We start from the raw sequence: 15,000 nt of genomic DNA, 5'->3' as shown, positions 1-15,000 counted from the left end.
AATTAGCAAGTAAACAGAGACGAGACAATAATTGTAACACAACTTTGTACAACATGTATTTCAGTCCTAAAACCTTCGATGGGAATAATCTGTCCGATGTCACAACACCAAAGCAAAAACGAGAAGAAAAGCGAACCTCACTCTCCCGAGAATGTGTGTGAGCTAATGCGCATGCCAATGGTGCAAGAAATTATGGGCCATGCAATGTACATGTATCACCAACACCTCGTATTTATCTTGTTTTTTTCTGTTACATATAACAAATACATGTAGCTACAGGCCTACACTTTTTTCGAAGGATGTTTAGCAAATTCCCTTTAAAGTTCACATTATAGCTAGTTTGATGAGTGTTTTTTGTGTGTGTTTAACTTAGTAACAATATCTTGGTCAATATCGAGTTCAATTCTGTTGTCTGAAGTTGAAAGTCCACATTCCATGACCCAATAATTATAGGATTAAGTGCGATCGGAGAATAGTTGTTCACATTTAAAACTGTAATTTGTTAATGGCATTGATACCAATCAAAACCAGGAAACAGATCCTTTACAAGTTTTTACGATGGTATTTTAAAATATTTAATAACTTTTTCTTAACAATACTGGGAAAACTATAAAATTACATTGTATGTAATTAGCTTAAGAAGATGTGTTACCAAGTCATACGATAACCATATATTGCATTGCCTGCAACAAAATCACAAAAGCTTGTTTCCGATCACGCACGTAATTTTTCCATTAGTCTGTCACGTAGCCTTCCATGGTCTAGTGGTCGTTGGGAATGAATAAAGGGACTATGTAAGGCAAAATGATGTAATAATTCATGACACCAAAAATGCCCAAAAAGTAGAATGGAATATTGCAATGACCACTTAAAACTGTTAAACAACATAAAAGAGATAAAGCAAAATGAAAGAGAAACATGGATGGACACAAATGGACAAGATTGAGACGGATTGCATTTGGGTAATCTTCAAAACAGGCGGCCCGACGTTTTTCAAGTTTATGGCAAATTGCCTTGATAAAAGTCATTGTTGCTGAGAGTCATCTTGTTTCTGATGTATTGATAATTATTTTTATTAGTAAAGGAATTCCACGTTACCATTTTTGAGTTTTAAACGTGACGTAGCACCATTAATGCGGAGATACAGACTTTGAACCCTACTTGGGCTGCCTTTTCTGGCGACTGTCTCTGTAACTAGGCAGAAATCTTAAGTGTGTGCATGATCCCCCAAAACAAAGAAGATGAAAAAGAAGACTTAAAGCCAAGTCCTATCCTTTGTTCCTTCAAACAAAGTAATAATTATTTATTTTAATATTAAATATAATTATTCCAATTGTCTTGAATTTAGCGCAAATGCTTTCAATTTACCTAGATTTTTCCCGACACTAGTGCTACAGTGTGTACTAGTAGGAACAACTTAAGCCTTGTCAAAGCACAAATCAGAAGAGACTAACATGGATGCTTGTCAATCAATAATTCTCACACCAAGACAGCTTTTGTCCAAATTACACTGGTGCACTAAATATTTTAATGGCAATTACATTGTACATGTAAGCCATGATCAATTTCTTTATTTTCAATTGGTATCCTGTTGTTGAAATGTATTTTCATAGACATCATTACATGTATTTTGCAGACAGATCAACTTCTTTCTCAAGGATGTTTGATCTTGAAAGTAAAGGAGAACTCAAGCAAAAAAGATGTAGATTGACAAAACCATCTAAAAAGGGAAAACCAAGTAAATCAGAGTCAATTGACACAGCACATTCAAGAGGAACGTCACCTTGGTTACTTTATGGACAGACAGACAATCAACCAGAGCCTGATACTGTCACAGCCATTGGTGACCGTGATGTTGCATTGTTTTTGTTCAGAGCCTTGGGCAAAATCTTGTACTGTAAAAGTAAGTTTTCTCCATTCATGGTTTTCACCAAACCTCCCTGTGATCCATTTTTATACCCCTCCGGCCGGTACATGTATTCAGAGTTCCTTTTAATGCTGTCTGTGGAACATACCGGTACCTTTAATTAAATATTATTTTACAGTCACAGTTGGTGACTGTCATGACTCAAAAAATAGTTGGCTAACTTTCAGACAGTTGATTGGCATAACCAGTTTAAAATTTGCTTCCTGTTGGATTCATAGTTTTGCATGAAATTTTCAGTTTTATTTTAATGAAGTACTGTATTAAATCGTTTGGTGGTCAAATTTAATTTCGAAAGTTTCTTTAAATACATGTATGTGACAACAAACTCTAGTGATAGTGTCATGGTATACTGTAATCAATGTGTTAATATTTATTGGTACATGTAAATTTATTTTATCTGTTTGAACAGGAGATTCAACATTATCAGATACAAACCTACTTCCCTCTCACTTGTCACATAATGCAAGAAACCACCTGACATTCTCTCCAGAGGTAATTGTATTCTGTCTAGAATTTCTTTAATTTTTTAGTGGAGCAGGGAGGTCGTAGTGGTGAGAGCACTCGCCTCTCACCAATGTGGCCCAGGTTCAATTCCCAGACTTGACGAAGAAGAGGAAGAATTGGCAGTGCTAATCACCCTTTACTTGCAGTATTGAGGACTGAATTGCGAAAGGCGCAGCTCACAATATCGAGCTGAAAGCATACAAAGGCACCTCTGGCTGCTGCTATACAGTCCTTGTTTGATGTCGGAGCACAGCACCACAGCTAGATGTTAATTAGCTGTGAGTCGATTTTGATAAGGGAGTAAAACCGAAGTCCCCGGAAAAAAACCCTCGACTGAAACTCAGCCCACATGCAGGCCGGGCCCAGAGTTGAACCCTGGCTCGCAGTCGTGAGAGGCGCGATAGATAACCACTAAGCCACCCTGACTCCTAATTTGGGATCATTATTGTGTTAATTAATTAAGCAGTAGAGGACGTTTTCCGTGTTTCCATGGCCTCATCTAAACACGAGGGGGAGTTCAGGGAATTTGAGAGTTACCCAAACCAGAGATGCAGTTGAGGGTTTGCATAACTATCAAGAATTCTCCCAATTCCCCCGAGTGTTTAGATGAGGCTATGAAAACACGGAAAAGAGTCCTCTATTACTTTCATAAAATATTTCTCAAAGATAATTCGGCAAACGAAGGAAAATGCTGGTTTTTTTACTTCTTAATTGAAACAGATTTTCTTGATGCAAGGTCATACTTCCTACCAGTCAATCCAAACACACGTCTGACAATACATAACCAATCAAAATTTGTGTAATGTCACAGCCATGTTTCCATACTCTAAAATGTTCACAGCTATTGACCAATGTGAGTGCGCATACTATCCTAAATATTTGATAAGGTTTGTTGGTTCTGTACTATGCTCTGTAATCCTGATGGTCTTTATACCAGCCTTCTCCTCAATTAACCAAAGTTTGTTTGATTTGGTTGGAGATAAGTTGATTTAATTCCTTTGTTCAGTGTGCCTAATTAGTGCCCCAGTGCTGGAAGACTTGACACTTAAATAAGTGCATTATTATTATTATTATTATTATTATTATTATTATTATTATTATTATTATTATATCTTCTTGAAAAGATGCTTACACAAGATGACCACGGAGCAAGCCGGATCGTAGTTTATATGGTTTCATAAACACCTTTTTGGGAGTGTAGAATCTAAGGGACATTTAAAAAACAATCTGCAGCTTTATATTTATTATTATTATTATGATTATTATTATTATTATTATGATTATTATTATTATTATTATTATTATATTTTAAATTTCATTCAGGACGTCAAGAAAACTGAGACTTGTCGGTTTTTTCAATTCCCATGAACTTTATTTAGCCAAGATGTCTAATATGAAGCTTGAACTACCAGTAAGATTTCAACCAAACGAAATTAATTTTGCCATTGTGTACTGATCGTGCTTTGTACAGCACATTTGTCAATTTGGGCAATTTATATTGTAGGCGGACCACGTCCATTATTAATTTTTTTCAACCAAGTGTTATTTTGCCAAATTCTGCAGGCAGATGACATAATAGTTGTACAGTCATTTTCATGGTGAGTTTCGCCATGACAACATGAGATTTGGCCTTTTCCCAGCCAAATTACAAAGGATGGCACTGACGTCATAGGCATTCTTCTTGACCAACTGAAGATTCCAAATAATTAAACTACTGCAATTTCAAAAATACAGGAACACTGTAGGGAATAATTGTACTATAAAATTATAATTATCCAGGCATGGAAAATTTAATTGATTTCCAAAAAACATGCATCCATGGCTAAGATTTGAAGCAGGAAATGAGAAGCTTGTGGTTGTACATTGTAAATATCACTCACTGATTGGGTGATATTGGCTAGGCATCCCCCTCCAGAGGAATTAGTTACAGCAACAGTAAAAGATTATGGGGACAACCCTAGTGGATTGCCTTTATTATTTTATTTGACAAAATGATTTCTTGAAAGTATCAGAAATGCTGATGATGACAAGCATATTATTGCAGTCACAGACAATAACTTATCATTAATAATTTTTACTTTTATATTTCAGTCTGAGGCTCTGCACACAAGGGCTGAAAAAAAATCTGACAGAAAGTAATCAAATTAAGTCAAATGAAAGGTTTTTTTTTGGCTATAGTGAAAAACTGGAGTACTCTGAGAAAAAGATCTTACGGGGAGCAGAGTGGAGAACCAAAAAAACTAATTCCACATAATATTAAGGAGCTGAGTCCCGAAATAATTGATCTTGGGGCACATTGGTGGGAGGCATATCAGTGCTTTCACCACTTTGCTGACCCTGCTCCCCAAATCTCCCTAATGTCCTTTTGTACGATTTTTCAAATGCAAGACTGTCAGAACTATCTAGGTTGGATGGTGACAATTTTGGAAGTCTTAAATCCCTTGTACTAAAATGTTCTTCTCTTGTCATTGTAGGAGGTATTAGGTAGGATTCATCTTTCAAGTGACATGTTTAACCTGTACCTTCATCAGAATTATCTAGAGTTCTTCTCAGATGTTGATGCTGTGGTAAGTTTAGGAAATAAAATTGATGCCATTTGCAAACTATCGATGTAGAGTAAGAGAAAGGATCATTTTCTTATTCACCTTTTTTTTACAATGGTCAGTTTACCTTATCAACTCACTTTATAAACGCTTTTCTTTATTTCAGTAAATCCCTTTCCCACCAACACAGCACCACAGCTTTTTTACAACCTAACCCCTTTACCCTGCATGTGAAAGAATGCTTTACTTCCTGAATAACCATGAACCAATACTCTTAACCCAATGACCAAGGCAACATGCAAATACGTTACTCCTGACCAATCATTACAATGCATGCCAACCTTTACCTAGAATGCAGTGTCTGACACTTGCAGGCTGTATAGTGATCCTAACTCACAGTTATTGAAAGCTTATCGTTTTAAAATGGGTGCTGTTTATCAGTGCTAATCAAATGGGTGCTTATACTGAAATACTGTTTATCAGCACTATTTGTAGGCAGTCTGCAGAATGTCACCTGCAGTTGTCACACACCTCCTGGAATCCTAACTGTCAATAAGACCATAAGTTAGTGGACTACCATTAATTATGATAAGACAGCGCATAACCCTAATCACTAAATTGAAAGCTTAACCTCGATTACCCAACCTTACATCAAAGCTAACCATGCATTTTACAACAAATTAGTGTTTAGGCTTAAATCGTGTAAATTAGTGCTTAACACCACTTAATGTTATTCTTGGTCAAACCAGACACATTAGTATTTCCAACAGGTCTTGCTATTTTTTCTGTCCTGCTCTGAATACTCAGCAAACATTATTTCTGTCAGTAACTTCTTGAACTAAGTAAATGAATGGTTAACAGCTGTTATCAATGAACTGTGTTCTTTGTGTTCAACAAAAAAAAATAACATTAAACTATTTTCACTGTTTTTGCACCAGTACAATCAAAATTGTACCAGTTCAAATATTTTGTTCCAGTTCAAAAACAAATTGTTCCAAAGTCAAAATTGAACTACAACACACACATGAGCTAATGCTACCACATACCTCAGATAAAATTGCTGAGTCACATCGCCCTCCCTCTTCCTAGGTTGGCTCACAGAATTTGCCAAAAAATTACACCAAAACTGTTGCATACTGTTGTATGCAGTAGGGTTTTCATGTTACATGTTTCTTAATTGACATGACTGTATGGATTGCATTGTAATTATTCAAATTTCATCAAAATGTGTGATTTTCCTTTTAGGTGAAAGCTAGTGAACATTTTAGCAATGCAGACTATATAACTAAGGAGTGGATGGTAAATTTTTACTTATACTGTGCTTGTGTTATAATTATTAGTGGCATTAATAAATTCCATTTATGGCGAGTCAGATATACCCTTGTATATAGATAAATTTTGCTCAAGATATGCTGGTAATTGTAATGAATCTGATCCCAACTACATGTAATGTGTGTGTTGGGGGAAGCACTGGTGTTGCGTCAGGTGACGTGTTGGTCGTTTGTCAATGACGTGTCACCCCAATGTGTTGGCCAATGCGTTCATGGGATTGGATATGTTACCTTACCCATGCCCTGCACAAAGGTAAAGTGTGGGTCTTGGATGATGATTCAATATCCTATAATGACATTTTCCATGTTGTGTCCATCTGTTGTACATGTAAGTGAGTTGTTGGTCTGATTTGCATAATGATTCATGCCATGGTGTGGCTAAAAGGTTGGTGTAAACAACTGTGTCGTCAAATTTAGCCATGAGGTGCTTCAGCTCCATTTTGCTTTTAAGTTGGCTGTCCCCATTTGGCAAGCTAACAAAAAGGTCTCTTTCTAAATCACCCAGCATCAGTCCTCAATGAGTGAGTACAGCTCCTGTTTGGTGGCACGAGGCTTGATGTTTAATAGCAGCAGATCTGGGGGGAGCACTGCAATGGGTAGAGGATGGAGACCACTTCACAAGCCACAGTGGTTTGATGTCAGTAAAAAGGTACATACACTGTTCAATATATACCCACTCCAGCAGTACATGCTCTTGTCAAGTATTTTGAACAAAATCCATCCTCCACCCTTTCCCTCTAGAAAGTACAATAATGGAACAAATTAGGGTTAATTGCATAATATTATTTCCTTTGCCTTTAATTATGTTACTGCAAGCTGTCAGATCTAACATGCACTTGTAATTGGCATAATTATTACATTAAATATCGTTATTATATGCATGTGTATTTGTCACATTATAGCCTTTGAAATGCTCAGTTTCTTAATACAATTTTGTACATCGGTACTCGTCTGTCAACAAGAATGGGTCAGCCATCAAACCAGGAAAATGTAGGGGGTGCCATATTTATAAGAGTCCTTTCTTTGATTAAAAAGTAAATTTATCTTTTCTTTTGTCTTCAATCAATGAAAAAAATCTGCACTGGAAAGTCTACACTGCAGTCTATGACATTTGACATAGAAAGTGAATGTGTAAAGATGTGGGCTGTCTAATCTGTTCCCTGAATGATTTTTTGGTTTGAAGATTAATTTCAAACAATTTCCAATTTACTGATGTCTTTTACCTGTAGGTCACTTTGACAGTTTATATAGGCATTTTGAAAGAACTTAAATTACGATGTCTTTTTCAGTGTTAGTAAATAATGAAGAGTAATTAATGTTCACTGCTGGTAAAGGTCTTTCATTGTCAGTTTATACTTACAGACCTTGCCCCAGTTTTTCAAAAGTTAGATAACTTTTTCCAGTGGGTTAGTCACTATTGATTTAGTATAAATTAAACAGACCATGTTAAACGTTGGATTGAAGAATGCTTAGAGTGTGTGTAATCAATGTTAGCTGTGAGTAAATACAGTGAACTCGAACCTTCAAAGGAAATTTAAAAAGGTTCAAGTTACATGTATCAGGAGTTGAAAACAATCAAAGGCCTGGAAATAAGAGAAAAAAAGGTGTTTATTAGCTGTTTTTCTACGGTATTCATACAGTGTACATTTTAACGTTCAAGTGAAAATGGAAAAATTCATTTCTAAATTACTGTCAGTAGAAATCATATTCTAATGTAACATGAAACAAAGTAAAGTTACTGTATTACAGTTGAGGTACTGTAAACTTTGTAGTTTTCAAAGCAAACAACGTCGGGCTACTGCTACAGACTTCATGCAATTTACTTTTTCGAGAAATAGTCAGTTGCAGTACGCTACATTTGTTTTTATTGTCACATATTGAAGAACCTGGCTCGAGTTGTGGAGGGTTGAAATATAATTATAAAGAATGACTGGAAGAGGAAACGAAAATTGGTAAAATTGTAGTTAATGATGACGGAAATGCAGGGAAAATCAATTTTGGTTTGAAATACTGAGAGGTTTCGAGTTATCGTGAGTCGATTGTACTAAAATGTTTGCACAGCCGGGGCCAGTAAATCTTGTGCTTTTCTTTTTACAGACAACCCCATACACATAAGCATAACATATACCGGTAATTTGTTTATGGTAGTGAACTCAGCTCATTTCAGCATTACAAGGATACAGAGTAAAGATTACTTATTATGACATAATTAACAAAAAATTAGAGTAAAAGAAGTAAAACAGTTCTTAGTGTCACATCTAGATAGAGTGAGTTGGGATCATGTAAATGGCAGTGGATGATCCCACAAAAGGAAGCAATGAATGCCTTGATGTTTTCAATTTTGTTTCAGATGCGAGATGGATGTAACACAGCAAGAGATTTGTTCAGAGGTAAACATCTGACATTGATGGAGTAATATTATTATAAAAAAAAATAATAAATTAAAAAAATAAAAAAAATTATAATAAGGCGGCCATTTCAGTAGCGTTTAGCATTGATAATGAAAACAATGGACCCAGAGCAAAGGAGAAATAGTGGATGAACCACAACACTGAACACAATACAATGTTCGGTGAATCCTAACCTAAACAAAAGAAGTTCATGGAGGTTAAGTGCAGTCAAATGGGTAGGGCGCTTGCCTTCAAATCTGGACTACCCACCTGGGTTCAAGACCTGTTCTGGCCACTCCGTGAATGCATCGAGCCTTTTGGAAGTCCTTGGTACAGCTTCTCAGCATTAACAACAATACGTGTATTATTGTATGCAGCCAACTGGTTTTTGGGATTCTCAAAGTTGTTCTGTTCTTTTTGGTTGATTACATTTCATTGGCCTTGAAAAGCCCTTACGGGGAGTGGCTAAGCAAGTATGTAATGTATCTATATAATTATGGTATGGTAGGGCTTTCATTAAGGAGGCAGTCGCCCAGGGTTCTTGCTACTCCTTGAAGTCCTTGAAAAGCACTGGAATTTAATTTTGGACCTCCAGGGTGTTTGAAAAGCCCTTAAAAAAAGGATTTGGAGGGAAACTGCTTGAAAATTCTTTGAAGTTTTTCTTGGGTGAAAGTTGTTGAGATTGCATCATGCTAAGTTAAAGAGACAATTCAAAAATGGAGCCCAAATTTGACTAATGGGGAAAGATATATCAACTGAAGGTAGGCTTTGTGAGCAAAGAAAACACTGGAACACGATGTATGGCATAGATAAATCTTCTTACTAAGTTAAACATTCACTTAAAACTTAATTTCTTGTTGTATATACACAAAACGCCTTTATACACAAAATCCCAGCATAAACCCTATCACCGGTGGTATACATGTACCACTGTCTCTTTGTCAGAAATTTGCCTCTCGCTGCCAGCTATTCTGCCTTGATAAATGTAAAGAGCTAATAATTGACTTCAAAAATCAAAACATCAGTTTAATTCTATTTCCGTCAATTCCAAAGAGCTCTAGTTAGTATATCATGCAAAAATCTTAGGGGTTACCATTGCTAGCACTCACCAGTGGAATTGTCATATTCATGAAGTCATAAGAAAGGCTAATATTAAAGCCATGTATTTTCTAATTCTGCTGAAGCGCGCACGGGTCCTTATTAATGATACTGTTAGTTTTTATTGTGGCTTATAGTGTGCATGCACTAGCCACTATTGTCATCATGCAACTTTTCCGAAAGTAAATAAGTAATAATAGATATGTTCGGAGCCAATCAGCACTTAAGTTGGGACATCCTCATTGCCACTTCGTTTCACTGAGAATTAATCTGAAGCATGCGAAGGAAAGGCGATGGTTGCCTCCTGGTCTTCATTGGGAAATTTTGTCTCGTGAGAGAGTTGAGGTTGTAATGAAGTAAATACCTTCTTTCATTTCAGAAAATCTACCGATAGTATTTATCACAGTTTTCAACTTGACTTTCTTGATGGTCTGGTGAAATCTCTTGTCAGGTCTATTGCTCATATTTTATGCTGATTTTCACGGCAGTTATTTTGACATGACGCGCTGACAAGACAGCGAAAACAAAAGCCCTATAAGGAGATATGAACAGGAAAAATATGGAAGCACTAATTGAGTTCATGTGCAGCTTTTGTCGCTAAGTTACATAATTCTTCTTTGTGACAGGTATTCTGCAATCGCTCCAAAGCTCGACTCCCAGATCTTCTAAGTTGTATGATTTTGTAACTGTGGTATGTCAACTATGTTCAAAGAAAAGAGTGCTTTTTCAGAAAATATTCTAGACCATATATTTTGTATCGATCAGGAAAAGCAAACAATGAAAAGAAAAGTGAGAAATAAGTACATCAGAATTGTTGAAAACTCCACTCCCGTATCCTGTATGTTTTATGATTTTGAGACAGTTTTAAGCTGCCGAATGTCAACTATGCTCACCGGAAAGGATGTTTTTTCGGCAAACAATTTAGACGTTACATTACATATTACAACATAAACATGAACAGCATCATGTAGCTTTTAGCAAAGTCATGATGTCTGGGGATATTGAACTATTAATCCAGGCCCTGTGGAAAATGCAAACAGTCAATCATTCTACTACTACATCAGAACATATTATGTTAATTACTAGAAAGCAGTCTGAATAGACAAGGATTGAGATCACTCGACATTTGTGAATGTGGTGATTTTTTTTTTTTGAGCCGAACTTGCTCATCAACAATATGGTGATGCAACATTTCACTTGCATATTAGAGCTTCTAGGGTTCAATAATATATGACAGAACATCCTGAAAGATTCAGAGAAACCATTATCAGTAATTCGCGGGCAGAATATATGAGGAATAGGTCAAGACAAGGAACATGGTGTGTTGCCCTACACTGTACATTGTACTTATGCAAGCAATTGCAGACAAATTCAATTTGAGAAAACACATGATTACAGAATCAGACCCACATTTTGCCGAGTTCAATATTATTGAAACATTTCACTTATACAAGCCTCAAGAGGAGGACAACTTAAACTTCATTGCAACATTATTTAATGTATTGTACCAGCAGATGTTAATACTGCAATAAGTATGTTACCATGGTTACCACATGAATGCAGGACGATCAAAGTTACGGTAACTTAAAGTTGAGGATATTTCAAAATAAAAGCTCAGCACTGTCACTGAATATACGGCCGCACAGAATTTTGCAGGCTGCACAATGGCTTTTAACTAGTAAAGTACCTTATACAGTAAAGAAGGAATTACCGGTACGTTTAATGAAAATTGCATGGACATTAAACACTGTAAATGACTTATCTGATCAATTTGATAAAGATCAGCGCAAAGATTTTGCACAAGGCATTGTCATACTGAATTAGTAAAATTAATGCTGTTGGTCAGAAAGAATCATTTGATGAGTACAATGACTGGAGTGAAGATGAATTAGAAATACTTGCTGGTGTTACTGATACTATGTTAACTGCCACAGATTTCTTGGGCGATGGTGAACATGAACATGAATGCATTTTCAGCTGGCAAAGGCAACATACCATTTATTGTGTTCAGAGATAAATATGCAGAAGAATTAGCTTATTCTGGTATATTTCTAGGTAAAAAAAAAAAAAAAATCCGATAATGACAAGAGAATCACTCCTATTCATTGATCTGACCTGAGACGATGTGGCCACAGTTGTGCCATGTGTGTGGAAATAATTATTCTTTAAAACTAAGCAACTGCAGAAGTGATGAAAATCTTGCTTGGAAAGGCACAAATTGCTCTGCATAAGTGCCATACAAATAAAAGATCAATAACTGCTGGACATACAATTAAAGCAACAGGGTGCTATAGAATGATATGAAAGAAGGAGAAGACGTCACATTTGACCAACTGCTTGTCAAATTGAATCTATCAGAAGAAGCATACTTGCTACTTTAGCTATTAATTCAGCCTCACTTCTCCAACTGTATTTTTAAAATTGCAGCCAAATGAATTAAGAGTCAACAATTATAATGCTGCATGGCCTAGTGCTTGGAGGGCTAACATGGATGTCCAATATGTCCTTGATGTTTATGCGTGTGCTATGTACATTGTCTCTTACATCTTTATTTCTGTATTCTATGAATTGCATCAAAGTCAGACAATCTCAAGGCTACTAGCAGTCTCTTCCAAATTTTCGAGCAAGAACTCGCAATTGCACTCGGTGAAAACAGTGTCTTTAAAAAAATTGAATTCTCAGAACTCACCAGGTCTATCGCAAACGAAAGCTGTAACCACCTTCTTTATCATTTCTTCACGTTTTTCATGTGTAACACTAAGTTAACGCTCAAGAAGCGTTCTTTCAAGCGTCAACCATAAATGTTAGGCCTCTTTCATAATAAATGGCGGGCAAACAAAATATTCTTCTCTTTTAATTTCTAAAGAATGAGGGCAGTAGGTCTAAATTAACATAAATACAAAAAGAATGTAAAACTAGTCGCCATTTATGAAAGTGGTCTGTGCACAAGCCACATGTACCTTATAGGTACCTATATTTCTACTTGCATTAGGCCTGTGCTGGAGTATTGCCAGCCTATCTAAGTGACAAAATAGAGCGTGTACAGAAGCGAGCTTTGCCAATCATCTCTCCAAATGACATGTCTTATCACGAAAGGCTTTCTTTGTGTAATCTAGAGACCCTCAAGGACAGATGAATCGAACTATGTAATAATTTTTTTTATTCAATTATGTCTGATTCATGTCTAAGCTAAGCCATCTTTTACCAGACCTAAATGAGCCACACTATTGTCTCTGTAAGCAGCAGCAGTTTAAGCACCCTGTCAACCGTACAAAATGCTACATGAACACTTTTATTCCCTCTTTTCTTTAATTAGTCTCATGCAATTACAATGTAAATAGTTTAGTTAGTTGGCTAGTTTTTAGATATTTTTTATTTAATCATGTAATTTATTATACATGTACTATAGGTGATTTTGTATTTTGTAAAGCGCTTTTGATCATATGTTCATGTAAAAGGCGCTATAGAAGTGTTAAACATCTCAATGTCAAATAGATGAGTACGTAAAGCCAATACATACATGTATAGTTTTATAATTTTTAGATATAGCCTACAAATGGTTATTTGTATTTGTATTTTTTTTAAAAATATGTACTGTATGTTTTTTAAATTCATACTTTCATATTGTAAATAGTCATAGTTTCAATAACTTACTTGATTGTCACTCAAACCCTTGTGAAAGACAAGAGTGACCACCGCTTACAATGATTAGCCCAGGCATCTACCAGTACTTCAAAATTTATTGAAACCCCTGCATGGTGTGTTAACTTAAATGTAAAGCTTCATTACCTTCTAATGATACAGATGTAATTATACTCATTCTGAAGTTTGTCTCTGTGTGTTTGTGCCTGTGGTAGGTTATCAGTGGCCATCTATAGTCCAACAGACAGAGATTATTCCATACTTGGCTATCACTGATGTACCACTTCAAACACAAGGTGAGTCTGACCAATATGAAAGCTGTGATTTATGCGATAACAGAAATGGAGATGGTTACAGTGTGGATGGTGAGGAAAATAAGTGTGGTGATGATAATCAGCATCACATTGCTGGTTAATGATTATAATCTGTGACAGTAATAATAATAATAATAATAATAATAATAATAATAATAATTGTTATTGATAATAATAATAATTGTTATTGATAATAATTGTTCTTGATAAGATAGAAAGATCATGTTATGTGATAGATATCGCGTGCCCTTTTGATACAAGAGTGCTGGAAAAAGAACAAGAGAAAATGGAAAAATACCAAGAATTAAAAAGAGAGATTGGGAAAATCTGGAGCTGCCGAAAAGTAATTGTCGTACCAATTGTCATTGGTGCACTAGGGACGTTCAGCAAAAATTTGAAAACGTCATTGAAGAAAATTGGACTGGATTGCACGGTATTACTACAAAAAGCTTCCTTGTTGGGAACGGCAAGAATCTTGAGAAGAACACTAGACACCTAAGGCCATAGGTCGTGGCTTGATGCCTAGTTTACAAACCACGTTAACAACATATCGTGTGAATGAACGAAGTAATAATAATAATAATAATAATAATAATAATAATAATAATAATAATAATAATAATAATAATAATGAAGGTGATGATACAATATTAATGTAATGACAATGATGAGGATGCTGATAATTACAATGCATTTACAATGCTTTGTGGGGGACTTTAGCCAGACTGCTTGTTACGCAGTTTACAATTAATTTTAGGAAGTGAAAGGTGCCATCGTCCAGGTAAGGTCAGACCTCAACATAGGGGAGACTACAAATGTACATCCCCTACTCTTATTGAATAGTGAGTGGGTTCTTTAACGTATCCCATATTATTTAATTTCCAACAAGGGCTATGAGCTATGTTTACAGTCCTTATCCAAGAAGACTTGAAAGTCTAACCCATGTGCAGATGTAATTACAAAGGCAGCACTTTCTCCTCAGTTATTTTAAGACCCTGAGTGTTGGTGCAGCCAGAGTTGAACTCATGACCTCCCGCATGACAGCGTGATGCTCAACCAACTGGAACTTATACTTCTTTTACTTTTAAGTGATTATAAATTACCAGCCAAGGTTTTTTTAAACAATTGCTTAATTTGTAGGTCAAATTTCATTTCTCCAAGGGATGAGTAGTTTCAGGAAGTCAAGATTTCCATGCAGGTACAATTTTATTATCGCGCTTCCATGCTTTTATAATGTTATCCACAAAACAA

The 15,000-nt window shown here is 35.8% G+C and overlaps 1 protein-coding gene across 2 annotated transcripts in view; it reads left to right on the top strand.

Annotated features, from left to right (window-relative positions):
• LOC138024831 (cell cycle checkpoint protein RAD17-like) overlaps positions 1–15,000 on the top strand; it is an 85,660-nt gene that overhangs the window by 68,607 nt on the left and 2,053 nt on the right. For both annotated transcript variants that reach the window (XM_068872009.1, XM_068872010.1), the window contains 8 exons: positions 1,637–1,903; positions 2,337–2,419; positions 4,906–4,998; positions 6,220–6,273; positions 6,811–6,954; positions 8,656–8,695; positions 13,651–13,731; positions 14,890–14,947. In XM_068872009.1, the coding sequence (XP_068728110.1) occupies positions 1,637–1,903; positions 2,337–2,419; positions 4,906–4,998; positions 6,220–6,273; positions 6,811–6,954; positions 8,656–8,695; positions 13,651–13,731; positions 14,890–14,947 (820 nt within the window). The remainder of the gene's footprint in view (positions 1–1,636; positions 1,904–2,336; positions 2,420–4,905; positions 4,999–6,219; positions 6,274–6,810; positions 6,955–8,655; positions 8,696–13,650; positions 13,732–14,889; positions 14,948–15,000) is intronic.

The sequence above is a fragment of the Montipora capricornis genome, chromosome 11, assembly GCF_036669925.1.
Source record: "Montipora capricornis isolate CH-2021 chromosome 11, ASM3666992v2, whole genome shotgun sequence".
Taxonomy (NCBI): domain Eukaryota; kingdom Metazoa; phylum Cnidaria; class Anthozoa; order Scleractinia; family Acroporidae; genus Montipora; species Montipora capricornis.
Note: the sequence above shows the minus strand (reverse complement) of the source record. Positions and strands in the feature narration are given on the sequence as shown.